Source organism: Chionomys nivalis, chromosome 22 (assembly GCF_950005125.1).
Source record: "Chionomys nivalis chromosome 22, mChiNiv1.1, whole genome shotgun sequence".
NCBI classification, from domain to species: domain Eukaryota; kingdom Metazoa; phylum Chordata; class Mammalia; order Rodentia; family Cricetidae; genus Chionomys; species Chionomys nivalis.
In genome coordinates, this window is record NC_080107.1 from 41362458 (window position 1) to 41388684 (window position 26227).

The following is a 26227-nucleotide window of genomic DNA, read 5'->3' on the forward strand; positions in this document are numbered from 1 at the left end:
GCCTCCTATGGGCATGAGAAAAGCACGGCACATCAAGTTGAGATAGGGTCGAGTTCTTCCCCTTGCATCAAGGCTGGGCAAGGTAATCCAGCATGGGGAACAGGTTCTCCAAAGGCAACCCAGAGCCAGTGACAGATCGTGATCTCACTGCTGGAAGCCTTCATAAGAGACCAAGATACACAACTGTCACCCACATGCAGAGGGCCCAGGTTCAGTTCCACGGGGGCTCCCTAACTGTTGATCACATAAGCTCAGGTGAGCTAACAGATTTTTTTTTTCCATCATGAACATGATGGAAATCGCCTTCAAGGAAACTGCTTCAGAGAGAAAGATTGGTTTTATTCCAGAGTATGGGAATATATGGGACTGGGAATATCATCAGGGGAATCACCTACTCTGCATTAAACAGCATATTCCTATCCCAAAACTCCTAGCACAAGTGTTAGTCATCAACTGTGGAGGCAAAGTCCTATCATAAGGCTCCTAGCACAATGTCTAACTACCATCTGTGCAGCAGGGGGAAGCTTCTGCAAGGGACTGCAACCAGCCTCATACTAGAGATAAGTCAGGCATCCAGATCTAGGTACAATCTCCAACCAAGGTCAAGTAGAGAACAGGGTTCCTTCTTCAGGGGAGATTGGGGAGGAGAGGGTCCTCCATGTTGCCAAACTAGGAGAGAGGAGCCAGGCCAGGTAGACTGTCACCTCTGGCAAGCAGGGCCTCCCAGCAATGGGCGACCTCCAGATACATAAGATCACGTTGAGGAGGACTGCACAGATGAGTCACAGCACTGCACATTCTTCAAGGGATCTTCCTAATGGTCTCCTGGTCCTACCACAAGCCAGTACCCTAATGGATGATACTCCCACTCCTGCCATGGCCACCAGGTGATCAACACCTGCCATTAAGCCCTCCTGGGACCTCACTTCAGGCCTGGAGCCCCACATGCCGATCCTCACACTCATCCCATCACACACCAGTTGGCTTTGAGAGGACAGAATCAGAAGTTATGAGAGGCACCTGGGGTACAACAGCTTTGCAGCCCTGCACACAGGCCGTTGTGGCCTTTGCCCAGAAAAAAACAAAACAAAACAAAAAAAACCACCATGAGAACCAAGAGGAAGCTGGGAGCATCTGTCCATCCTAGCCACTTTACCACTCCTCCTCCTCAAAAATAACAGCCAAGTCTCTGGACTGTGAGAGCATCTTGCTGCGACCCCTCACCACCCACAGACACACAGAGACACCAGGGAGATGATGAAGTTCTTTAATGAGAAGCAGGGGAGTGGGAGACAGAGGGAAGGGGTGGGTGAAGCCAGAAGGGAGAGGGAGGGAGCACTTCTGTGTCCTGCGCTCCGAAGGTCTGGGTGCAGCATTGCTCTGAGGCAGCCTGGACCCCGGCATCCCTTGCTGTGGAAAGAAGGAGAGTCAGTGGAGCCAAAATGATTCATTCAGGGGAAACATGTTGGGATGCTGGGGTCTCCACTCACCAGATCCAAATAGGGCATAGGTCATTTCCCCCTCCTAAATGCAAACCCCATCCCCACAATTCTCCATGCTCATGTGTGAAAAGGGGAACAAATGATTTCAGGGCAAGAGCATGGCAAAGGGATGACAAGGATACTGTCGGACTCAGGCTCTGCCCACACGTGCACAGATCACCATGGGCAGATCTCTGAACTGCATCTCCCAAGCATCACACAGCAAAGAGGAACCCAGGAAGACAGGTAGACCCCAGGCATGGCTGCCACATATTTAAAACAACGTACGCCATAAATGGAATCAACATGGGAACTGAGGGGAAGGGAGCTCAAAGGAGGGATTTCCCGGCCGGGCGGTGGTGGCACACGCCTTTAATCCCAGCACTTGGGAGGCAGAGGCAGGCGGATCTCTGTGAGTTCGAGACCAACCTGGTCTACAGAGCTAGTTCCAGGACAGGCTCCAAAACCACAGAGAAACCCTGTCTCGAAAAACCAAAAAAAAAAAAAAAAAAAAGAGGGATTTCCCTTCTGCACAGAACTGCAGGGGATGCATGCAGAGAGGTATTCTCTCCAGTTGCAAACAGAGTATCAGTAAGGGAGATATCTGATGTCCAGGAAACAACACCCATGAAGGGATCCTGAACAAAATACCCACAGGTAGAGTGTGTTCCAGTAGCACAGGTTGTACCTGTCCACACGGGCAGGGAAACGTTAAAACACAGGGTCTCCAGAGCCCCATTGACCCCAGGACCACGGTTCCCTCAAGTGTCCCACAAAAATGACCACTTACCCTAATCGCTTCCTAGAGGGCAGGTTTCTGTCCAAGAAAGAAAGAACATGATTCAGAAAGTCCATGGAATTCAGGCAGAAAACCAAGGCCCTCCATCAGCCAGCATGTCCCCCACCCCCAAAGCACAAAGCTGAGTGAGAGGCAGCCTGTTGTCCTGAGGGACTGGTTGCCTCCTTTGTGTAGGGCAGAGAGCATGGCAATTTGCTTCCTACCACTCTGCCTGGGGATGAGGATGTTCTCTGTGTTGAGGCCTCCAGCCTTCACAGCTTTCTGAAAATCTTCCAGAGCCACCTGGTGGACATCAGGGTCTCTGCCTATAGGAGAGGTCAGGAGCGACGTGGTGTCAAGGACAGAGCTGGGGGAGCTGATAGAACTTCCCTCCCAGCCCAGGGAACCAAGCAACTTAGGGTGAAGTGGGAGGCACGGCCTACCCAGGTGGGGATATGAACCAGGGCCTGGGTGAGAGAGGAGAGCCCAGGTGGGGAAAGAGGACCAGAACACCATGGTCATCCCTCCATCTGACCTCGAGGACACGGGCACTGTGCCTTCAGCTCACCTGCGTTTCTCACAGGGCAGTGGGGAAACTGTGACCTACCTCACTCCGGGGGAATATGTCACCCTTGGCTGAGGGCTCCGTGCTGCCTCTCTGCTCTATGTAGGCAGTGCCCAGTCACAGGGAGGGCTCAGGAGGCTCTGGGGCTCTTTCCCAGGCAAGAAGGACACTGGTACGGGCTGTGATTGGGGCTAGGCTTTATATGATGGATCCTGTTCTGTACCCATCCTTATTCTAGTTGGAACCCCAACAGTGGTGAGGCACCTGTCACCCTGTGAACCCTTGGCCCACGTCACGATTATAGAACTCACCCACAAGATTTACAATTCGGAATTGTTCCCCTTGTATGTTGTTTTTCCAGTAGAAGATGTAGTGGTCCTCCAGAGCAGATGGTATGATCAAGAGCTCCTGAGTGCCCCCATCTGTGGAGATAGAGTCACACGGATCCTGAATAAGCACCCTGCCTCTTCCACAAGGATCTAAGGGTGTCCTGGTGTCTCTCAACCTGACTCCCTCCCAATGGCTCAGTTCTTGCTGCCCCAGCTTCTCCACCATCCCAGAAGCTCAGTTAGAAGGAACCTCCATATCCATGGGAGCCACATACATTGGATAGCCATGTACCCAACCTGCGTGTCATGCAGGAGGGTCTGCCTCTGGAAACAGATGCATCCCTCTCCTGACTCCCTTCATGAGTTCCCCATAGCTAATGGGCCACCACTGGGCAGTTCTGTTGACTAGTTTTATGTCAATAGTTTTATTGACACAAGTCAGAGTCATCAGAGACTTGTTGGGAAAATGCTTCCATAAGATCAGGCTGTAGGTTACCAAGTAGGGAATTTTCTTACTTAGTGATTGACAAGGAGGGCCTAGGGCAAATGGGGCCACCTCCATCAGAAAGCAAGCTGAGCAAACCATGAGGAGCAAGGGAGTAAAGAGCAAGCCTCCATGGCCTCTGCATCAACTCCTATACCCTGCCTTGTTTGAGAGCCTATCCTGACGTCCTTTGAAGGTGAGCACTGATGTGGAAGTGTAGACAAAATAAGCCCTTTCCTCAGCTTGTTTTTTAACACAGGGTTGCGTTCCTACAACCCTACCCTGACTAAGAAAACAGCCGATTCTCATCTAAGGACCCATCTACCACACCCGATGTAGTGTTTGGTGTCGGCTGTTCCTGTCCCATCAGGAAAATGCCTCATGGGAGCCATCATGGGTATTAACAGGGTTAGAAGAAGCAAAGGTCCTCAGGCCATGGGGCCTCCTGGGATGGCCGCACTGGTCTCATGAGTGTCAAGGGAGGTTGGGTACAGCCCTCACAGGCCCAGGGACTCACAGGCTGTGTATTTTATAGGCACAGCTGTCTTCTCTAGGACAGTGTTCATCTCTTGGCACCGTCCTTCAATCCTGAAACACAGAAGGTCTGTGAGACAAACGGCCCAGCCACACAGCTCCCCTCCTGTCAGCACCCACAATATGGCCTACAGGTGCCTGGTCCCAAGGTGACCTAGGAAGTGCAGGCTTCACTGGGTCCCAACTACATTACCAGCAAGCCTCCTGAGTCACATGTTCAAATCCCCTGACTTCCACATTGGCAGAGTTCTGTGTCATGTCACCTGCTGGCTTCACCCCGACAGCCTCTTGCTCACTCCCTTAGAGAACCTTAGCTACTTGGTTTATAGACATCGTCTGAAACAAATTCTCCCTTCCTCACCTGCATGCTGAGTGGCTCTTGGGGCTCACCCTCTGTCTCTGGAGATACTTAGGGATGAGCTCAACAATCCCTGTCACCTGGCCATTGAGGAAACTACTCAGAGAGCAGGATTGGGGGAAGAACAAAGGGCTCACTCCAGGGTAACTGACAGGACAGGGGCTGCCCAGATGCCGGACCTGGTAAAGACAGCTCAGACCCTGTCTTCTCCAGGAGTACTGAAGCGAGAGAAACCCAAATATGAGATCAGACAAGAAGGTAGAGGTCACACAAATGGAAAGTCACACAGGTGTGAGACAGCACAGGTAAGAGTCTTCAAAGAGAAGAGGTCACACACATGACAGGTCACACCAGTGACTGGTCCCAAAGGCAGTAGATCACACCAGTGGGAATAGACTGGGATTTCAGTGTCTCTGCAGAACCTGATAAACTTTCTCCCTGGGGTGCTGTACACCTCTCAAGTGTTGTGAAATCCTGTCCCCTGCCTCCCTTACAGGCAGAATTTTATGCTAGAGAGAAAACAGACGCAGTCTAAATGTTTACACTGGATATGGCAGTGAAACCCTTCTCCAAGGCCCTGGGTCACTGACAACGAATGTCCCATGAGAATAGAAAGTGGGTGCCACTTCCATCTGAGTTACTTTCTCTGCACCACTGACCGTCCCATGGTCCTCTCTAAAGTGAAACACCCTCAGTGGTACTGTGGGACCCATGCCCCCAGCTCACACCATGCACCCCACTCAGCCCCCAGATCTCGTATGTGGCAAAGGCCAAGAAGAATGCTACCAACTCAGTGGCACACACTCACAGGACAGTGAAGTTGACTTGCAGGTTGCCCCCTTCCAGGGTGGTGATGGTCATGGGAGTCACAGACATAGACCTTAACTCCACGCCAGGAATCTCCTTGTTAGATGCTGTAGCTTTTATATACCACGTTCCTGTCAGCTGGAGAAGGACCCGCCCATCAGGACTCAGGGAGACCCCAGGAATGCCCCTAGTCCTTAGCCCCTGTCTCTAGCTTGCCTCCATGTTCTGGACATGTGAAGCTTTTCCCCTTCTATCAACCCATCAAATAAGCTAGTTCAACCAGGGCCACAGCAGTGTGGTCACCAATCCTTGCAGGTGTGACACTATCACAGACCCCTGCATTCCCAGAGAACAGTGAGGAGAGCTGGACTCTGGACTCTGATCTCTTCCAGCCCTCTGCACCCAGAACCATCTGACCAGATTCTTTGTGCTGTGTCTGGCATTCCCTCAGAGTAGGGGTTCAAGCCTGGCTCTGAAATGATGTCTCTTTATATGAAGAAGCCATGGCCCCTCCAACCCACAGCCTCAACCCCCCAATCTGCCATAACCCCCTCGAAGCCACTGCCCATTTCAGCCTCACATCTAGAGTCTCTTCTGTGACACGGAAGGCCTGGGCCTGAAGGGCAGCAACAAGGCCAAGGAGAAGGCACAGGATCAGGGTCTTCATCTCCAGAGTCTGTGCTCACAGGTCCCCACAAGTAACTGGGCTGGCTGAGGATGCTGTGCTGGGGCTCCACTCAGCTGCCCTTTATACTGCTCAGCCCAGGGTCCCCAGGAAGTTGGCAAGGATGACTGACCAGTCCCTTCCTGGACCTTCACCATGGCTAGCTCTTCAGTGGACCAGATAAAGGTCATCATTGTCGGAAGTTTCTAGATAACAATCAATACTCAGAGGATGATGGGAGGAGGCTACTTGTAGATTTGCCCTGGCAAGAAAGTGAGTCTGAGTTAGAGATGCATCCTCCCATGTCAGGAGCCCTTGAGGGTGAGAAGAGCGGGAGCGAACCCCTCCTGCACACAGTGTGGTCCTCCAGCTGGCTGACACGCTCATTGACACAGAGGAGGTCACTGAAGCCAGACCGTCCTGAGCTCCATTCTCAGGGCAGGACACTGAACCTTAGATTCATCTTGGAAAAAGAGGGAAGTGGGAGCCTACAGTGTGACTCTGAAAATGTGTGCCTAAGGATGTGTCCCCGCCTCAGCAAGGTGTGCTCTAGCCCCTGCCCATATGCAGAACAAGGATGGCTCAGACATAGAAAGAAAGCAAGGAGGCCATATGTACACAGCCATGAGACTGAATCACAGACTGGAGTTGGTGGCTCAGCTGTTAAGAGTCCTTTCTGCTCTTGCTGAGGACTTGGGTTGAGTTCCTAGCACCCATAGGGTGGCTCACAACTACCTGCAACTCCGGTTCCAGGGGATATGGTGCTTTCTTCGGGCTCTCAATTACCTGCATGCATGTGCTACATATAAACTCACAGAGACTTACAGTCTGGTAAAGGCCGAAGGCACATGGACGCCTGTCCCTGTAGCTAGCAGATGGCCAGAAGTATTTTTCCTAAGGAGTATGGGAGGAGTCCTTGATACATTATGGAGCCTAGAAACCCTTCCTATGGCTCCTATGCACCACTGCTTATAACTCACTGTCCTTGTCTCCAGCACCCTCCGGGGCTATGTCGTTGTCCTGGCAACCGTGTTGTAGCATGTCCACTCTCTGTGGCCCTTTGGGTGAGGTCAGACATCTCTAGTTCAGTTCCAAAGCTCTTTTCTCAGCCTTGGGTGAGGAATTCTGAATAAATCTCCTCCTGGGAAGGGCTGTCCTTGTTACCATTTGTTTGGTTTTGCTTTTCAAATTTTTCCAATTCTCTGTACTTTAATATTCAAGAGCATCACGGCTGAGCAGAGCACTGGCACTGAAGGCAGAGGCCCTCAGACTTCCGGTGGAATGAAGACTGCAAGGTGACAGAGAAGGGAAAAGTGGGCAGGAAATATGACCCTCTCCTAAACAAAATACTGGACAAAAGCAACTTCCGGTTGGCTTACTGGCTAGCAATAAATGTCAAGTTGTTATGACTTATATACACCTGGAAAGAGAGTCTCATTCTAGGAATTATCTAGATCAAGTTAACCTGTAGTCTTGTCTGTGGGATTGTCTTCATTGTTATTGACAGCCCACTGTGGGCAGCACTGATTTGGGATTCCCTTCTGTCTATGTGTTGCTTTTATTGGTTAATGAATAAAGAAGCTTCTTTGCCCTGCGATAGGGCAGAATGGAGCTAGGCATTGGGGGAGGGTGGTAAACTGAATGCTGGGAGAAAGAAGGTAGAGTCAGTGAGATGCCATGTAGCTGTGCAGATGGAGACAGACACCTGGGAACTTTACCGATAGGCCATAACCTCGTGGCGATGCACAGATAAATAAAAATGGGTTAACTCAAGATGTAATAGTTATCTACGAAATATTCATAAACAAATATGCCAAGCAGTATTGTAATTAACATAGTATCTGAGTGTTTGTTTGGGTCTGAGCAGCCAGGAAACGAATGAGCAGTCTCCACCAATACAGAAACATTGGGCTCTGAAGTGTGTTAGTGAAGAAATTTAGCTGCGTGATAAGCAGCTTGCAGCATGGGTGCATTTATTTCTTTTGTTCTTGACTGTGGAAGTGATGTGCCTGAGCCGCCTTAGCTTTCCCTCAGTCTTGGACTCTGGCCCATAACTGTAAGCCAAATAAACCACTTAACTCTGGGTTTCTTTTCTGTTTTTGTTTTGTTTTTTGTTTTTCCACATTATCTACAATGAAACTTTCCTGTCTTAAGTTGATTTTTATCAGGGAATTTTTCACTGCAATAGAAATGAAACCACACTGTGGAGAAATTATTTTATCTCCTGGTTTCTGAGGGTTCACTCTGTAGTCTCTTGATCCCGTGTGTTTAGGCTGAGTACTGGGAACTTGTGGTAGAAGAGACTTTCCATCTCCTGAAAACAAGAAGCAGAGAAACTGAAGTAAAACTAGATCAATTCCTCAAAGACACCTTTTAGTAACCTATTTAATTTAACTAGGTCCTATCTCCTAAGACTTCCAGAACCTTCTCAAATAATATCAACAGCTAACGACCAAGAGTATACCACATGAGCCTACGGGAGATACTTCATATTCAAACCCCTAAATCCCAAAGACATGAGTGTCTTTTAATACATAATGCATCAAGAGTCTTTCAAGTTGTAACTGCTGGAGCAGAATTCAAAGTCTGCAGTACAAAATTCGCTGTGAGATTCAAAGTAAACCCTTAGCTCTATGTCCCTATAAAAGAAAAACAGAAAATGTCATACTGCCAAGATAGCATAGGACAGAGGAGACATCATGGGATCAAAGCAAGACTGAAACCCAGATGGGAAATCATTAAGTCCTATCGTCTATGTCCAGCTCTTGAGTCATACAGTGTGGTCATCGCAGCTCAGACAGTCCTGGGAAAACCAACCCAGGCTGGTAGATGCTGGTAGGTATACCCTGGCTTGGGGATACCTCTCTGGGGCTGGTTTTGTTTGCTGTCTGAAGCTCTTATCAACAGAGAATTTTCATTCCCTACTCTATAATTTCCCAAGGTAAGCAATACATCGTTCTCATAGTTACTCTCCCGGGAGCTGCTTGCAGGAATCCAGAGTCTGCTGTTCATTGCCTAGCCTCCCAGGACTTTCTCTGAAACCTGGTGCAAGCCTCCATTTCTAGGTAAACGTGGATTGTGCATGCCTGCAAAAGCCTCACCGCAAACGCAGTTCCTGGTCCTGCCAAAAGGGCAGCAGATGGGCGGCCTTGGTAGTAGCAGCCTCTGGGTACCTGGTTACTGAGGGAAATTGATCTGGGTCTGAGTCAGATCTATCCACGTGAAGGAAATTCTTTCAAATGAATTTACTCTTTTGTGCCCATGAGTCTGCAGTAAGTGGGGCCTCACCAGTTCACCAAGGTATGGTTCTCATTGTCTCAAAACTATTTGATTTCTTTTCAATGGCTGTGATTTTTCCAGAAACAGTGACTTTCTTAGCTGCACCGTTCCATGAGCTTCTATGATGAAAATGCAAAAATCTCCCCAAGTCTTTCTACTCTGCATTTTGTTCTTGATTCTCTCAGTGAACTCGACCAACAATAACCCTACTGTAGTCTCAATTCTGGGCTGCCTTGAAATTTCCTTTACTAGATTAATTAGTCTGTCACAGTTACTTCAGCCTTTCCCAAAGACCTGGAACACGAACAAACAAGTTCTCTCCCACAGTGTGACACACACTTCCTCAAGCTCAGTTCCCAATAGCGATGTCATTTTCGTTGATACCACATGAGTGCAGTCTCGACTGCTGGTCTCACGTTCTCTCAAGAACGCTCCTTACATCCTTTCCACAGAATTCTAGGGCTTCTCTAGCCATCGTCTCCAAATTTGTCAGATTTCTCCCACAAACCAGTTACCACATTGTCAGGTAGCCATGGCAACAAGCCCACTTCTCCAACATCATTTTTTAAAAAAATATCTTAGGGGCTTGGAGAGATGGCTCAGAGCTTAAGAGCATTGCCTGCTCTTCGAGAGGTCCTGAGTTCAATTCCCAGCAACCACATGGTGGCTCACAGTCATCTGTACTGAGATCTGGTGCCCTCTTCTGGCCTGCAGAAACACATGCAGGGAGAATACTATATACATATTAAATAAAAGATCATTTTTCAAATTTTTATCACATTATTTAGTGTATGTATGAACACGTGTGGACGCATTCATACCATGGAGTGCTTGTGGAAGTCAGACAACAGCTTGGAGGAGTTCACTCCCGACACCACGTAGGCCCAAGTGGCCTGACTCAGTTTATCAGCGTTGGTGGCAGAGACCTTCACCTGTTCACATGTTGATCTATCTCCCCAGCCCCTGGTCTACACAACCTAAAGGAAGTTAGGGTCCATCTGGCTCCTTGCTTCAGAGATTTCAGTTTGTCCTGGCAAAGGGCATGGCAAACCAGCCTAGTTGCACTGTGAAGGAAACACACCGAGGGCTTCTCCTTTTTCAGAACCCATTATACCCTCCCTCTTCCCCTCCAGGGTCCCCGGCTGAGGGATGAGATCATCTTCTCCCATGCTGCTCTCCTCACTTTAGCTAATCCTCTTTGGATTCCCTTAAAGACGCATCCAGAGTCATATTTTGCTAAAGTTCTAGGCCCTTCTCCATCTAATCCAATCTCAGACGGGATTCACAATCACTCTGGGCCTACCTGATGGGTTGTGAGAATATCTTCAGAAATGGCTTTCCCAGTACCAAGTCACTGTATGGAACTATCTGCCGTCCCTATGGATGAGGGCACAGAAGGTCCCCCCCTCAAGTATCTGCTGAACTCTAAGAACAAGGATAGAAAGTTCTGGCTTCCTGCGGCTCACAGAAAAGTTGTGCTTGTTGTCCAAACTTGTAGATTTCTTGGGTGTTTTTGGTACTCTGAAGGCCAAGCCAGTATTGAAGGCTCAGAGTTGGCTCCCAAGCGCCAGTTCCTCTCAGGATAGTTAAGTCATTCAAAGCCAGCATGACACAGATATGAAGTTGGCTCTCCAGTGATGCAGAAAATGGAATAATTGTCTGATACCCACTTCCTCATAGAGGAGCCAAGCCATCTGAAACCAGCATGGCACGGCCATGAGGTTGCCTCTCCACAGATGCAGATAACTGTGTAATGGAGATTCACTTCCCTGTGGAAGGGCCAAGCCAGCTGAAGCAGGAATGCTGTAGATCTGAGACTAGTGCTCACGGGAAGCACTGTACAGTTGTTTGGGGTGAGGAGGACTCGGACAGTGTCATTGATGAGCGTGTCTTTTGCTGACGTTTGAAAGGTCAGTCGCTACGCTTTAAAGACACATCCTGTTGCCTGTCACGGTTCCTTACTCAGGGCTGCTTATGACGGTTCAGGGGGCCACTCTGAGCTCCACGTCTCCCGACGCCTCACTATCCTGCACTTCCCTGTCCCTGACATCCACATCACTCTAATTGTTCCTATGGTACAGCTGTCCTCTGACACACAGCCTCCATACCGGGCACCGCTTGCCTCCCAAGCTTAGCCCACAGCCTGAGCTTCTGTTCTCTGGACTGGAATCCAGGTACTGGGCCAGCTTTCGTGCTGTCATGCGGGACCTGGATGTTCTCTGACTCTGTTCAAGGGCTCACTGGGCAGGTTTCTCCCGTAGGTTTTCCTCTGGGGTTCTCAGACATACCCAGTGTGTTTCCCCTTGTTTGTCTGAGACATCCCCTGTGTGCTTCTCTGGCCAGCGCCAGCAGCATAGACAGAAGAACAGGTCACTGTATATCAGTCAGAGTCTCCCTATAGATGGAAGAGCATCACTATTCGTGAGGACATTGACCTGTATGGGAGGAAGGAGAGAGGAAACGGATGCCAGGCAGCCACTCACAGTGCCTCCACCAGCCCCAAAGAGACCCAGAGTGTACCCAGCACATGAATACTAGAGACCAGTGGCCCTGGAGGTGGCTGTGGCACCACAACTTGGGTGCAGATCAAAAAGATAGGCAAGAAACTATGGTGAAAAGGCAATTGTTCCCAGTGAACCACACACTCTATGGTGACCCAGCTCAGACTCAGTGGAGAGTTTAGGATGGGTTGAGTTTATGCATAATTTTCACTTTTTTCTTAAAAATCTAAAAATTATCTATAATGCAAATATACACACACACACACATGTGAACATTACTTTCTGTGTTTGATTGTACAAATCACCAGGAAATCTGAAATTTCAACAGTGGGAACTGAAGGTCATCTATGTGATACGCAGCCTTCCCATGAGCTCTTTGGCTTATGGTGAATCACTTGGCGGGTGGCCACAGCTCAGGGCTCACAGTCAGAAGAAAGGAGAGAGATGGCCTTAAACGGCGGGGCGATTCAGATCCCTGGATGTGGGATGGGGTGAGTCTGTAGAGAAGTGGGAACCCCAGCCATGCTCAGCACTGGATGCCTCTTCAGAAGGAGGACAGGAACCCTACTGTGGAGGACATGGGGCAGGAGATTTGCATGGCTGCATCTGGCAAGAATCAAGGCATTTCTGTCTCCTGATCCGTGGTGAATCTGGAATCTGGCGAGCCTCTGGGTGGGCCAGCACCATGCTCACTGTTTTCAACCTTGCCTTCCCTTTTTTTTTTGGAAAAGGGGTCCAGGATGGCCGAACCCTGGCTAGACAATGAGGCACTTAAATAGCCATAATCCTTGGTCCCTTCCTCTTCCATAGGCCTGTCTAGACAAACCACAACACTGACACATTCATGGGGCTTGCCCCACAGAGAACTTCCTGCTGTTTGTCTGGGGACCAGCTCAGGTGACAGGACACACACGATGGGTTTCTTCCATATGATTCATGGCCTGGAGGGCCATCCCTGGCCACTCCCAGCCCCCACATAAAAGTTGCCTGTGTGAAGAGGTGGAGGCCAGATGGGAAGAGACTGGGTGAGACTTTAATGAGTCTCAGTTTCCCAGGAGATGTCGTTGAGAGGCTCAGTGTTGCTTTCTTAGTGGCTTTTTCCCTGCCTCCCTCCCTTTGCTTCCCTTCCCCTTACTCCTGGGGACTTCAGTCTCCCTGGTTATAACACTTTGGAGTGGGGTGGTTGTTAAGCTGGAACTCCAGGAGATCAAGGAAGGGAAGAACTGTGTGTATTTCCAAATGGTCCCCTTCTTTTCCATTGGTTTGCAGGGCTTAGATGGTCAAAGGGTCAGGATGACCCCACTGGAGATGCCCAGGCTTCTGGAACAATGGTAAGTGACTGTGTTTCCAGCATGAGGTACCCAGAGTAAGGCTGGTACAGATGCCCCTAGACAACATCCAGGACATTACTTGGCTCTTGGGTGAAGTAATCTCCAGGTGTGTTCCCATTTGTGTGACATTTACTGTGACATGGCACAAGCCATGTGTGTCCTGTGTTCAGATTATCCATAGTCGGGAGGAACTGAAGGAGAAAGAGCCGGAAAGCAAACACAGCCTTTCCCTGAACACAGCTCCTTCTGTACACAAATATGCTCTGGTCGGGACCCCACCCTCAGCTTCTGAACCAAGTGTAGATTCTATCTCCTCAGTCACCTGCAACACAGTCCCGTGAAGTCCAGACAGCATTTACTGAGTCTCGGTCTGGAAAGACGAGGGGCCTAGCTGCTGGTCCTGACCTGCCCACATGGCGTGAGACCTGTGATGGAGACAGGCATGGAGTGGAGGAACGAGTGGGACTGGGCATGGCTCCAAGCTCACTGAAGCCTGAGTAGTCAGGCCCTTCCTGACTCAGGGACGCAACTAAGTTAGACAATGTGTTAGGGATGGCAGAGGGCTTGCAAAAAGTAACGGAGAGACACACAGAGTTGACATGACTGTAAGACACGTTTTTCAGGACCCTGAACTCCTCTGGGGACAGAAAGGAGACAGGAGTCCTGATAGAGACACTGACGCAGACTACCCAGGGGAGTTAGGAGCTCGGTGGACCTTGGGAAGCAGAATGATAGCTGTTCGTGTCCAGTGTGGGGTCTCTCCGTCCTGTGTGGTCATGGATCAACTGCAGAACTAAGGACAGCCTTCAGCTAGTTCCCTGAAGTCCATCTGAGGCTTCTTGAGGGGAACTGTGTCTGAGAAGGAGGACGCAATCTTTGCCCTTGGACTGGCACGACTTGTCCTCAGAAATTTAAGATTTCTTGCTTAAAGCCTGTCCTATCAGCCACTGTGTACGTCTGTGTGTGAAATGGGGAAGACGGTCCACAGCCCCCTCACAATGAGTCTCTGACCCTCTACTGCCCTCTGCTGCTTTGGGACATTAACTTTCAATAGCTATTAGTACAACACACGGTGGGACTGGAGAGATGGCTCAGCAGTTAGGAGCATGTGTTGATCTTTCAGAGGACCCGGGTTTGATTCCCATCATCTACATGGCAGCTCATAACCATCTGTAATACCAGTTTTGGGGAATCTGATATCCTTTTCAGCCCTCTTTAGGCAACAGGCATGTATGTAGCTGCCCATATACACACGAAGGCAAACACTCATAAGATAAAAGTAAACTAATTTTTCTTTCTTTTTTTTTTCGTTTTTGGATTTTTCGAGACAGGGTTTCTCCGTAGCTTTTGGGTCCTGTCCTGGAACTAGCTCTTGTATACCAGGCTGGCCTCGAACTCACAGAGATCCGCCTGCCTCTGCCTCCCGAGTGCTTGGATTAAAGGTGTGCGCCACCACCGCCCGGCAAAAAAGAAAACTTAGAACTCCAACAAACAGGATATCATGGTTGGATCATTTCTACTTACATAACCTTGGCTAGCCTCTTTGAAACTCCTTCTGCCCTGTGACCACTATTCCTTGATTCCGGCTTCCTGTGGAACTGACATCAGACTACTTCCTGTACGTAAAATAGAACTGTTTCCGCCTTTGCTGGCTGCGGAGTTGGAATTAAAATCATTTCCCCTCATTAATTGAGAGGATGAAGGGAGCATGCAGCTTCTGGCACTGATGTCCTTGTAAATTCTGCCAGTAAATAAGAAATGTGACCGTTCTATTTCATGATATACCATCAGCCTGAGGCTGCACAGTGACAGCCTGCTGTGGTTCAAGGTCCAGCACCCCTGGGACAGGACACCAGATGTTCTGGCACAAAGCCTGTTGGGGATGCTCCTAAAAGCCGAGACCATATGGTAAAGATGGGTGCAATCTGATGTGACTGTTGGTTTCGCCCACACTGTTGCCTAAAAACCTACACCACAGAGACAGATGACCGTGGCAAACGCCATAAAAATCACGAGACATGGGCTCCTTGCTTGTGTGTGGAAAGGCCCGCACGGGAACAGTCTGGGGTCTGTAGGATACAGCAGAGCCTAGGGTCCTAGGTCTGCCTCCTCAGCACAGCAAGCTCACGGATGAGGGCCCGGCCACCTCATCTTGTCAGCGTTCATCACACTGTGTCTGCCGCGGGGCTCTGAGGTCTAACCAGTGGTCTGTGTCAATTTGCGGTCTTTTCACAAGGCACAGCATTCTGGGTGTCCTCTTCTCTCACTCCCCTTCTCACTGACTTTGTTCCTTTACTCTCATTTTCCAGCTTTTTCCAAACCGTCTATAGAAAATTCTTCGTGTACTTTGCCACCTATCACACACTGACTTGTCCCAGTCTCGGCACTGGAAGCTGCACCTGTATCTTCCCTCGGACCCAGAGCCGAGGGGAAGGAGGAGGGGATAAGAATATTCTTCCTCCTCATCCTCAGTACTGTGGCGACTAGTCAGTTCACACCCCCCACCCCGATCTATATGGAAGGACTACCAACTCCTTCTGCAGCAGGAAGACATTTCTCACTCCTCAAGAGACAGACCCCTGCTGTGCTGGCTAGTTTTATGTCAACTTGACACAAACTAGAGTCACTGGAGAGAAGGGAGCCCCATCTGAGAAAACGTTTCCATAAGATCAGGCTGTAGGAAAGCCTATAGGGTATTTTCCTAATTAGTGATCAATGGGGGAGCGCCCAGCCCATTGTAGGTGGGGCAATCTCTGGGCTGGAGGTCTTGGGTTCTATAAGAAAACAGCTGGATGCTTACTTACCTGGCAGGAGCGGTGCTGTGATTGGGAAGGTGGTTTTCCCAGGGTGAGGCGTATTCATTACACTCTGGATGGACTGACCCCTGTAATTTCCCCAAACTTGGGGAACTCACCTGCATAATTTGTGGTAGTTTGGGACCGTATTCATTCTCTCCCCTGGAAAAAAGGAAAGAAAAGAAGGAAAGAAAATTAGTTGAACAAGCCACATGTAATAAGCCAATAAGTAGCCCTCCACCATGGCGTTTGCATCAGCTCCTGCACTAACGTCCTTCAGTGATGGAGAAGTGTAAGCCAGACAAGCCCTTCCCTCACCAAGTTGCCTTTGGTCATTGGTGGTTCTTTACAGCAATAGTAATCCTAGCAAAGACTGAAGCTGGTAACAAGACTGTGGGGTACAGACCTGACAATGTGTTTTTGGGAGGATTGTGGAAAGGCTTTGGAACTTTGGACTAGAAAAGTCATTGAGTGTTCAAAATTAGTGAGATGTTCTGTGAGAGTTTGGAAAATAGGAGTTCTGAGAGCAGTGCAGAGGTGGAGGCCTGGCTTCTGAGGTTTCAGAGGGAAGCAAAGACTCTACTGGACAATTTGTGCGAAGAATCTGTGGTGACTGGTCAGATGTAGCGGAGAAGTTAGCCATGCCTTAGAAGAGATCAGCATCACTGAGGTGAAGTCTTCTGGGAAGTGTTTCCTCAGGGTCAGCACGCAGTCGTGTTCCAGAGGCAGCTCAGGTTTTACCTCACACTGGCAGCCAAACTCAATTCTGTAAGAGTCACCCAGGAGATACTGCTTTTCTAGACCTGCAGGGGTCATAGAAAGCAGCTAAGGTTTGGCGCTGTGAGGCAGGGAGAGCCCAGGAGAGGTCATTGGTGAAAGTGCAGCTCAGTTGCAGCAGAAGACCCAGCAGTTTTGAGATGCAAGCACCCTGGGATGACCACCATGAGCAGCAGCAGCAGTGACGTGGAGCCTACTGGAGCCGACAAGACAAGATGGACGTGCTGCAGAGGGCAGAGCCGGAGAAGCAACCCAAGAAGCCCAAACATGGTGAGCGGATCCCAGACATTGGACATTGAGTTGATCACACAAATGGGGTTTCAGTTTTCCTCTATTCAGACTGTGACTGTACCCTAGTTCTTCCCTCTTGAAGGGAGAAAGTGTTCAACTTATTTTTCACTTAGGGATGAACAAAAATTAAAAACTTGTGGCTTAACAGTGATATGTTTGTGTGTCAAGATGACAAGGGGTCGGTTGTGCTGGCTACTTTTGTGTCAACTTGACACAAGCTAGAATCACTAGAGAGAAGAGAGCCAGAACTGAGAAAATGCCTCCAAAAGATCAGGCTGTAGGTAACCTTGTACCTGTCGGTCATTTTCTTAATTAGTTGGGGAAGCACCCAGTCCACTGTGGGTGAGGCCAAACCTGGGTTGGAGGTCCTGGGTTCTGTAAGCTATGTTGAATAAGCCCATAAGCAGCATTCCTAAGTGGCTTCTGCATCAGCTCCTGCCTCCAGATGCCTGCCCTGGTTGAGTTCCTGTACTGATTTTCTTCAAGAATGAACACAGGGATATGGAAGTGTAAGCCAAAGAGAGCCTTTCCTCTCCAACTTGCTTTGGTTATGTGGTTTCCTTACAACAATACTAATACACTAGATCAACTGTTGGCCCAGCCTAGGTGCCACAAGCCTAGGGCCCTCTGGCGCCCTGTGTTTTGTTTTTCTTCACTGATTTCTTTTTATTTGTTTGCATCTGTATGAAGCTGCATAAGTTTATGTGCATGTCAGGGCCTGGAGAGGGAAAGAGGGTGTCAGTACCCTGGGCACTGGAGTTACAGGAGGTTGTGAGCCAAAATATGGAAACTAGGAATTGAACATAAAAGACTCTTAACAGCTGAGTCACCTTACCAGATCCAGTCTGTGATTCTGTCCCATTGCTGATTGTGTGTGCATGTGTCCCTGTACATACATACTCACACAGGCCTTCTTGCTTTCTTTCTATGTCTGAGCCATCATTGTTCTGCATATGGGCAGGGGCTTGTGGACCAGGAACTGCATGTACAGTGAGCCTTTTGCAGGCATGCACAATCCACATTTACCTAGAAATGAGGGCTTGCACTAAGGTTTCAGAGAAAGTATTGGAGGCTAGGCAATGAACAGCAGACTCGGGATTCCAGCAAGCAGCTCCCGGGAGAGTAACTATGAGGACGATGTATTGCTTACCTTGGGAATTTATAGATGTAGGGAATGAAAATTCTCTGTTGATAAGAGCTTCAGACAGCAAACAAAACCAGCCCCAGAGAGGTATCCCAAAGCCAGGGTGTACCTACCAGCATCTTAGGGGTTGGTTTTTCCAGGATTATATGAGCTGTGATGACCACACTGTGTGACTCAAGAGCAGGACATAGACGATAGGACTTAATGATTTCCCATCTGGGTTTCAGTCTTGCTTTGATCCCATGATGTCTCCTCTGTCCTATGCTATCTTGGCAGTATGACATTTTCTGTTTTTCTTTTATAGGGACATAGAGCTAAGGATTTACCTTGAGTCTCACAGGGAATTTTGCACTGCAGACTTTGAAGTCTGCTCCAACAGCTACAACTTGGAAGACTCTTGATGCGTTATGTATTATAAGACACTCATGTCTTTGGGATTTAGGGGTTTGAATATGAAGTATCTCCCATTGGCTCATGTGGTATACTCTCGGTCGTTAGCTGTTGATATTATTTGAGAAGGTTCTGGAAGCCTTAGGAGATGGGACATAGTTAAATGAAATAGGCCACTTAAAGGTGTCTTTGAGGAATTGATCTGGTTTCTCTTCAGATTCTCTGCTTCTTGTATTCAGGAGATGGAAAGTCTCTTCTACCACAAGTTCCCAGTACTCAGCCTAAACACATTGGTTCAAGAGACCACAGAGTGAACCCTCAGAAACCAGGAGATAAAATAATTTCTCCACAGTGTGGTTTCATTTCTATTTCAGTGAAAAATTCCCTGATAAAAATCAACTTAAGACAGGAAAGTTTCGGGGGCTGGAGAGATGGCTCAGAGGTTAAGAGCATTGCCTGCTCTTCCAAAGGTCCTGAGTTCAATTCCCAGCAACCACATGGTGGCTCACAACCATCTGTAATGGGGTCTGGTGCCCTCTTCTGGCCTGAAGGCATACACACAGACAGAATATTGTATACATAATAAATAAATAAATAAATATTAAAAAAAAACAGGAAAGTTTCATTGTAGATATTGTGGAAAAACAAAAAACAAAACAAAAATAGAAAAGAAACCCAGAGTTCAATGGTTTATTTGGCCTACAGTTATGGACCAGAGTCCATGACTGAGGGAAAGATAAGGCGGCCCAGGCACATTAAATCCACAGTCAAGAGCAACAAGAAATAAATGCATCCATGCTGCAAGCTTGCTTAGCACGCAGCTAGATATCTTCATCAATACACTTCAGGGCCCAATGGTGAAGGCAGCTAGTTCATTTCCTGGCAACTCAGACCCAAATAATCACTCAGATACTATATTAATTACAGCATTATTTGGCTTATTAGTTTATGCATATTTCTAGATAATGTTTACATCTTGAATTAACCCATCTCTATTAATCTGAGCACAGCCACAAGGTAGTGGCCTACTGGTAAAATTCCCAGGTATCTGTCTCATTCTGCAGTGGCTACATGGCATCTCACTGACTCCACCTTTTTTCTCCCAACATTCAGTTTAGTCCCCCTGTCCCCTGCCTAGCTCTGTTCTACCCTACCACAGGGCAAAGCAGCTTCTTTATTCATTATCCGAAAAAAAAGCAACACATAGACAGAAGGGAATCCCAAATCAGTGCTGCCCACAGTGGGCTGTCAATAACAATGAAGACAATCCCACAGACAAGACTACAGGTTAACTTGATCTAGATAATTCCTAGAATGAGACTCTCTTTCCAGGTGTATATAAGTCATAGCAACTTGACATTTATTGCTAGCCAGTAAGCCAACCGGAAGTTGCTTTTGTCCAGTATTTTGTTTAGGAGAGGGTCATATTTCCTGCCCACTTTTCCCTTCTCTGTCACCTTGCAGTCTTCATTCCACTGGAAGTCTGAGGGCCTCTGCCTTCAGTGCCAGTGCTCTGCTCAGCCGTGATGCTCTTGAATATTAAAGTACAGAGAATTGGAAAAATTTGAAAAACAAAACCAAACAAATGGTAACAAGGACAGCCCTTCTCAGGAGGAGATTTATTCAGAATTCCTCACCCAAGGCTGAGAAAAGAGCTTTGGAACTGAACTAGAGATGTCTGACCTCACCCAAGCGGCCACAGAGAGTGAACATGCTACAACACGGTTGCCAGGACAACGACATAGCTCTGGAGGGTGCTGGAGACAAGGACAGTGAGTTATAAGCAGTGGTGCATAGGAGCCATAGGAAGGGTTTCTAGGCTCCATAATGTATCAAGGACTCCTCTCATACACCTAGGAAAAAGACTCCTGGCCATCTGCTAGCTTCAGGGACAGGCGTCCATGTGCCTTCGGCCTTTACCAGACTGTAAGTCTCTGTGAGTTTATATGTAGCACATGCATGCAGGTAATTGAGAACCCGAAGAAAGCACCATATCCCCTGGAACTGGAGTTGCAGGTAGTTGTGAGCCACCCTATGGGTGCTAGGAACTCAACCCAAGTCCTCAGCAAGAGCAGAAAGGACTCTTAACAGCTGAGCCACCAGCTCCAGTCTGTGATTCAGTCTCATGGCTGTGTACATATGGCCTCCTTGCTTTCTTTCTATGTCTGAGCCATCCTTGTTCTGCATATGGGCAGGGGCTAGAGCACACCTTGCTGAGGCGGGGACACATCCTTAGGCACACATTTTCAGAGTCACACTGTAGGCGCCCACTTCCCTCTTTTTCCAAGATGAATCTAAGGTTCAGTGTCCTGCCCTGAGAATGGAGCTCAGGACGGTCTGAGCTCTGTGTCAATGAGCGTGTCAGCCAGCTGGATGACCACACTGTGTGCAGGAGGGGTTCACTCCCGCTCTTCTCACCCTCAGGGGCTCCTGACATGGGAGGCTGCATCTCTAACTCAGACTCACTTTCTTGCCAGGGCAAATCTACAAGTAGCCTCCTCCCATCATCCTCTGGGCATTGATTGTTCTCTAGAAATTTCTGACAATGATGACCTTTATCTGGTCCACTGAAGAGCTAGCCATGGTGAAAGTCCAGAAAGTGACTGGTCAGTCATCCTTGCCAACTTCCTGGGGACCCTGGGCTGAGCAGTATAAAGGGCAGCTGAGTGGAGCCCCAGCACAGCCTCCTCAGCCAGCCCAGTGACTTGTGGGGACCTGTGAGCACAGACTCTGGAGATGAAGACCCTGATCCTGTGTCTTGGCCTCAGCCTTGTTGCTGCCCTGCAGGCCCAGGCCTTCACTGCGACAGAAGAGACTCTAGATGTGAGGCTGAGATAGGCAGGGGCTTTGAGGGGGGTTATGGCAGATTGGGGGGTTGAGGTTGTGGGTTGGAGGGGCCATTGCTTCTTCATATAAAGAGACATCATTTCAGAGCCAGGCTTAAACCCCTTCTCTGAGGGAATGCCAGACACAGCGCAAGGAATCTGGTCAGATGGTTCTGGGTACAGAGGGCTGGAAGAGATCAGAGTCCAGAGTCCAGCTCTCCTCACTGTGCTCTGGGAATGCAGGGGTCTGTGATAGTGTCACACCTGCAAGGATTGGTGACCACACTGCTGTGGCCCTGGTTGAACTAGCTTATTTGATGGGTTGGTAGAAGGAGAAACGCTTCACATGTCCAGAACGTGGAGGCAAGCTAGAGACAGGGGCTAAGGACTAGGGGCATTCCTGGGGTCTCCCTGAGTCCTGATGGGCGGGTCCTTCTCCAGCTGTCAGGAACGTGGTATATGAAAGCTACAGCATCTAACAAGGAGATTCCTGGCGTGGAGTTAAGGTCTATGTCTGTGACTCCCATGACCATCACCACCCTGGAAGGGGGCAACCTGCAAGTCAACTTCACTGTCCTGTGAGTGTGTGCCACTGAGTTGGTAGCATTCTTCTTGGCCTTTGCCACATAGGAGATCTAGGGGCTGAGTGGGGTGCACAGGGTGAGCTGGGGGCATGGGTCCCATAGAACCACTGAGGGTGTCTCAGTTTAGAGAGGACCATGGGACGGTCAGTGGTGCAGAGAAAGTAACTCAGATGGAAGTGACACCCACTTTCTATTCTCATGGGACATTCGTTGTCAGTGACCCAGGGCCTTGGAGAAGGGTTTCACTGCCATATCTAGTGTAAACATTTAGACTGCGTCTGTTTTCTCTCCAGCATAAAATTCTGCCTGTAAGGGAGGCAGGGGCATGATTTCACAACACTTGAGAGGTGTACAGCACCCCAGGGAGAAAGTTTATCAGGTTCTGCAGAGACACTGAAATCCCAGTCTATTCCCACTGGTGTGATCTACTGCCTTTGGGACCAGTCACTGGTGTGACCTGTCATGTGTGTGACCTCTTCTCTTTGAAGATTCTTACCTGTGCTGTCTCACACCTGTGTGACTTTCCATTTGTGTGACCTCTACCTTCTTGTCTGATCTCATATTTGGGTTTCTCTCGCTTCAGTACTCCTGGAGAAGACAGGGTCTGAGCTGTCTTTACCAGGTCCGGCATCTGGGCAGCCCCTGTCCTGTCAGTTTCCCTGGAGCGAGCCCTTTGTTCTTTTTCCCCAATCCTGCTCTCTGAGTAGTTTCCTCAATGGCCAGGGGACAGGGATTGTTGAGCTCATCCCTAAGTATCTCCAGAGACAGAGGGTGAGCCCCAGGAGCCACTCAGCATGCAGGTGAGGAAGGGAGAATTTGTTTCAGACGATGTCTATAAACCAAGTAGCTGAGGTTCTCCGAGGGAGTGAGCAAGAGGCTGTCGGGGTGAAGCCAGCAGGTGACATGACACAGAACTCTGCCAATGTGGAAGTCAGGGGATTTGAACACGTGACTCAGGAGGCTTGCTGGTAATGTAGTTGGGACCCAGTGAAGCCTGCACTTCCTAGGTCACCTTGGGACCAGGCACCTGTAGACAATATTGTGGGTGCTGACAGGAGGGGAGCTGTGTGGCTGGGCCGTTTGTCTCACAGACCTTCTGTGTTCCAGGATTGCAGAACGCTGCGAGAAGGTGAACACTGTCCTAGAGAAGACAAATGTACCTAAAAAATACACAGCCTGTGAGTCCCTGGGCCTGTGAGGGCTTACCCAACCTCCCCTGATACTGATGACATCAGTGCGGCCGTCCCAGGAGGCCCCATGGCCTGAGGACCTTTGCTTCTTCTAACCCTGTTAATACCCATGATGGCTCCCATGAGGCATTTTCCTGATGGGACAGGAACAGCCGACACCAAACACTACATCGGATGTGGTAGATGGGTCCTTAGATGAGAATCGGCTGTTTTCTTAGTTAGGGTAGGGTTTTAGGAACGCAACCCTGTGTTAAAAAACAAGCTGAGGAAAGGGCTTATTTTGTCTACACTTCCACATCAGTGCTCACCTTCAAAGGACGTCAGGATAGGCTCTCAAACAAGGCAGGGAATAGGAGTTGATGCAGAGGCCATGGAGGCCTGCTCTTTACTCCCTTGCTCCCCATGGTTTGCTCAGCTTGCTTTCTGATGGAGGTGGCCCCATTTGGCCTAGGCCCTCCTTGTCAATCACTAACTAAGGAAATTCCCTACAAGCTAACCTACAGCCTGATCTTATGGAAGCATTTTCCCAACTGGGCTTTCCTCGTCTCTGATGACTCTGGCTTGTGTCAATAAAACTATTGACATAAAACTAGTCAACAGAACTGCCCAGTGGTGGCCCATTAGCTATGGGGAACTCATGAAGGGAGTCAGGAGAGGGATGCATCTGGTTCCAGAGGCAGACCCTCCTGCATGACACGCAGGTTGGGTACATGGCCATCCCATGTATGTGGCTCCTATGGAAATGGACGTTCTTTCTAACTGAGGCTCTGTGATGGTGGAGAATCTGGGGAAGTAATAACTGAGCAACTGGGCAGGAGTCAGGTTGACAGGTGCCAGGCAGGTGCCTGGACACCCTTAGATCCTTGTTGAAGGGACAGTGTGTTTATTCAGGATCCGTGTGACTCTACCTCCACAGATGGGGGCACTCAGGAGGTCTACGTTATACCATCTGCTGTGGAGGACCACTACATCTTCTTCTGGATGAACAACATACAAGGAGAACATTACCTAATTGCAAAACTCGTGGGTGAGTTCTATAATCGTGACGTGGGCCAAGGATTCACAGGGCGAAAGGGGCCTCACAACTATTGGGTTCCAGCTGGAATAAGGATGGGTACAGAACAGGATCCATCATATAAAAAACAGCCCTAATCACAGCCCGTACCAGTGTCCTTCTTGCCTGGGAAAGAGCCCCAGAGCCTCCTGAGCCCTCCCTGTGACTGGGCACTGCCCACATAGAGCAGAGAGGCAGCACGGAGCCCTCAGCCAAGGGTGACTTCTTCCTCTGGAGTGAGGTTGGTCACAGTGTCCCCAACTGTCCTGAGAGAAACTCAGGTGAGCTGAAGGCACAGTGCCCGTGTCCTCGAGGTCAGATGGAGGGATGACCATGGTGTTCTGGTCCTCTTTCCCCACCTGGGCTCTCCTCTCTCATCCAGGCCCTGGTTCATATCCTCACCTATGTGGGCCATGTCTCACACTTCACTCTAAGATGCTTGGTTTCCTGGGCTGGGAGGGAAGCTCTATCAGCTTCTCCAGCTCTGTCCTTGATACCATGTCTCTCCTGACCTCTCCTATAGGCAGAGACCCTGACGTCCACCAGGAAGCCTTGAAAGATTTTCAGAAAGCTGTGAAGGCTGGAGGCCTCAACACAAAGAGCATCCTCATCCCCAGGCAGAGTGGTAGGAAGCAAACTGCCATGCTCTCTGCCCTACACAAAGGAGGCAACCAGTCCCTCAGGACAACAGGCTGCCTCTCACTCGGCTTTGTGCTTTGGGGGTGGGGGACATGCTGGCTGATGGAGGGCCTTGGTTTTCTGCCTGAATTCCATGGACTTTCTAAATCATGTTCTTTCTTTCTTGGACAGAAACCTGCCCTCTAGGAAGCGATTAGGGTAAGTGGTCATTTTTGTGGGACACTTGAGGGAACCGTGGTCCTGGGGTCAATGGGGCTCTGGAGACCCTGTGTTTTAACGTTTCCCTACCCATGTGGACAGGTACAGCCTGTGCTACTGGAATACACTCTACCTGTGGGTATTTTGTTCAGGATTCCTTCATGGGTGTTGTTTCCTGGACATCAGATATCTCCCTCACTGATACTCTGCAGTCGGTTTGCAACTGGAGAGAATACCTCTCTGCATGCATCCCCTGCAGTTCTGTGCAGAAGGGAAATCCCTCCTTTGAGCTCCCTTCCCCTCGGTTCCCATGTTGACTCCATTTATGGAGTAGGTTTTTTAAATATGTGGCAGCCATGCCTGGGGTCTACCTGCCTTCCTGGGTTCCTTTTTGCTGTGTGATGCTTGGGAGATGCAGTTCAGAGATCTGCCCATGGTGATCTGTGCACGTGTGGGCAGAGCCTGAGTCCAATAGTATCCTTGTCATCCCTTTGCCATGCTCTTGCCCTGAAATCATTTGTTCCTCTTTTCACACATGAGCATGGAGAATTGTGGGGATGGGGTTTGCATTTGGGAGGGGGAAATGACCTATGTCCTATTTGGATCTGGTGAGTGGAGACCCCAGCATCCCAACATGTTTCCCCTGAATGAATCATTTTGGCTCCACTGACTCTCCTCCTTTCCACAGCAAGGGATGCCGGGGTCCAGGCTGCCTCAGAGCAATGCTGCACCCAGACCTTCGGAGCGCAGGACACAGAAGTGCTCCTTCCCTCTCCTTTCTGGCTTCACCCACCCTTTCCCTCTGTCTCCCACTCCCCTGCTTCTCATTAAAGAACTTCATCATCTCCCTGGTGTCTTTGTGTGTCTGTGGGTGGTGAGGGGTTGCGGCAGGATGTTCTCACAGCCCAGAGACTTGGCTGTTATTTTTGAGGAGGATTGATGGAGGAAGGTCATTGGCTAATAAAGAAACTGCCTTGGCCCATTTGATTGGCCAGCCTTTAGGTGGGTGGAGTAAACAGAATAGAATGCTGGGAAGAAGGGAAGTGAGCTCAGATGCCATAGCTGCTCCCCATGGCATACGTGATGAAGCTCCGACCCAAGATGGACGTAGGCTAGAATCTTCCTGGTAAGCGCATCTCAAGGTGCTACACACATTAATAGAAATGGGCCAGGCAGTGTCTAAAAGAATACAGTTTGTGTGTTGTTATTTTGGGGCATAAGCTAGCCAG

At 49.3% G+C, this 26227-nt stretch overlaps 2 protein-coding genes and 1 non-coding gene across 3 annotated transcripts; 2 read left to right on the plus strand and 1 right to left on the minus strand.

Moving 5' to 3' along the window:
• Positions 1-2272: 2272 nt before the first annotated feature.
• Positions 2273-6003, minus strand: LOC130864962 (von Ebner gland protein 1-like). Its single transcript, XM_057755839.1, has 6 exons — positions 5917-6003; positions 5338-5474; positions 4155-4225; positions 3136-3246; positions 2484-2585; positions 2273-2298 (listed from the first exon to the last, which is right to left on the minus strand). The coding sequence occupies exons 1-6, from the start codon at positions 6001-6003 to the stop codon at positions 2273-2275; spliced, it is 534 nt and encodes a 177-aa protein (XP_057611822.1).
• Positions 6004-15907: 9904 nt separating this feature from the next.
• On the plus strand, positions 15908-16071 carry LOC130864969 (U1 spliceosomal RNA). Its single transcript, XR_009056017.1, has one exon. It is a non-coding gene; the product is annotated as a U1 spliceosomal RNA (small nuclear RNA).
• A 5173-nt stretch (positions 16072-21244) lies between these two features.
• On the plus strand, positions 21245-24997 carry LOC130864963 (von Ebner gland protein 1-like). Its single transcript, XM_057755840.1, has 6 exons — positions 21245-21331; positions 21775-21911; positions 23025-23095; positions 24024-24134; positions 24685-24786; positions 24972-24997. Exons 1-6 carry the CDS (start codon positions 21245-21247, stop codon positions 24995-24997), a joined length of 534 nt encoding a protein of 177 aa, XP_057611823.1.
• The last annotated feature ends 1230 nt before the right edge of the window (positions 24998-26227 follow it).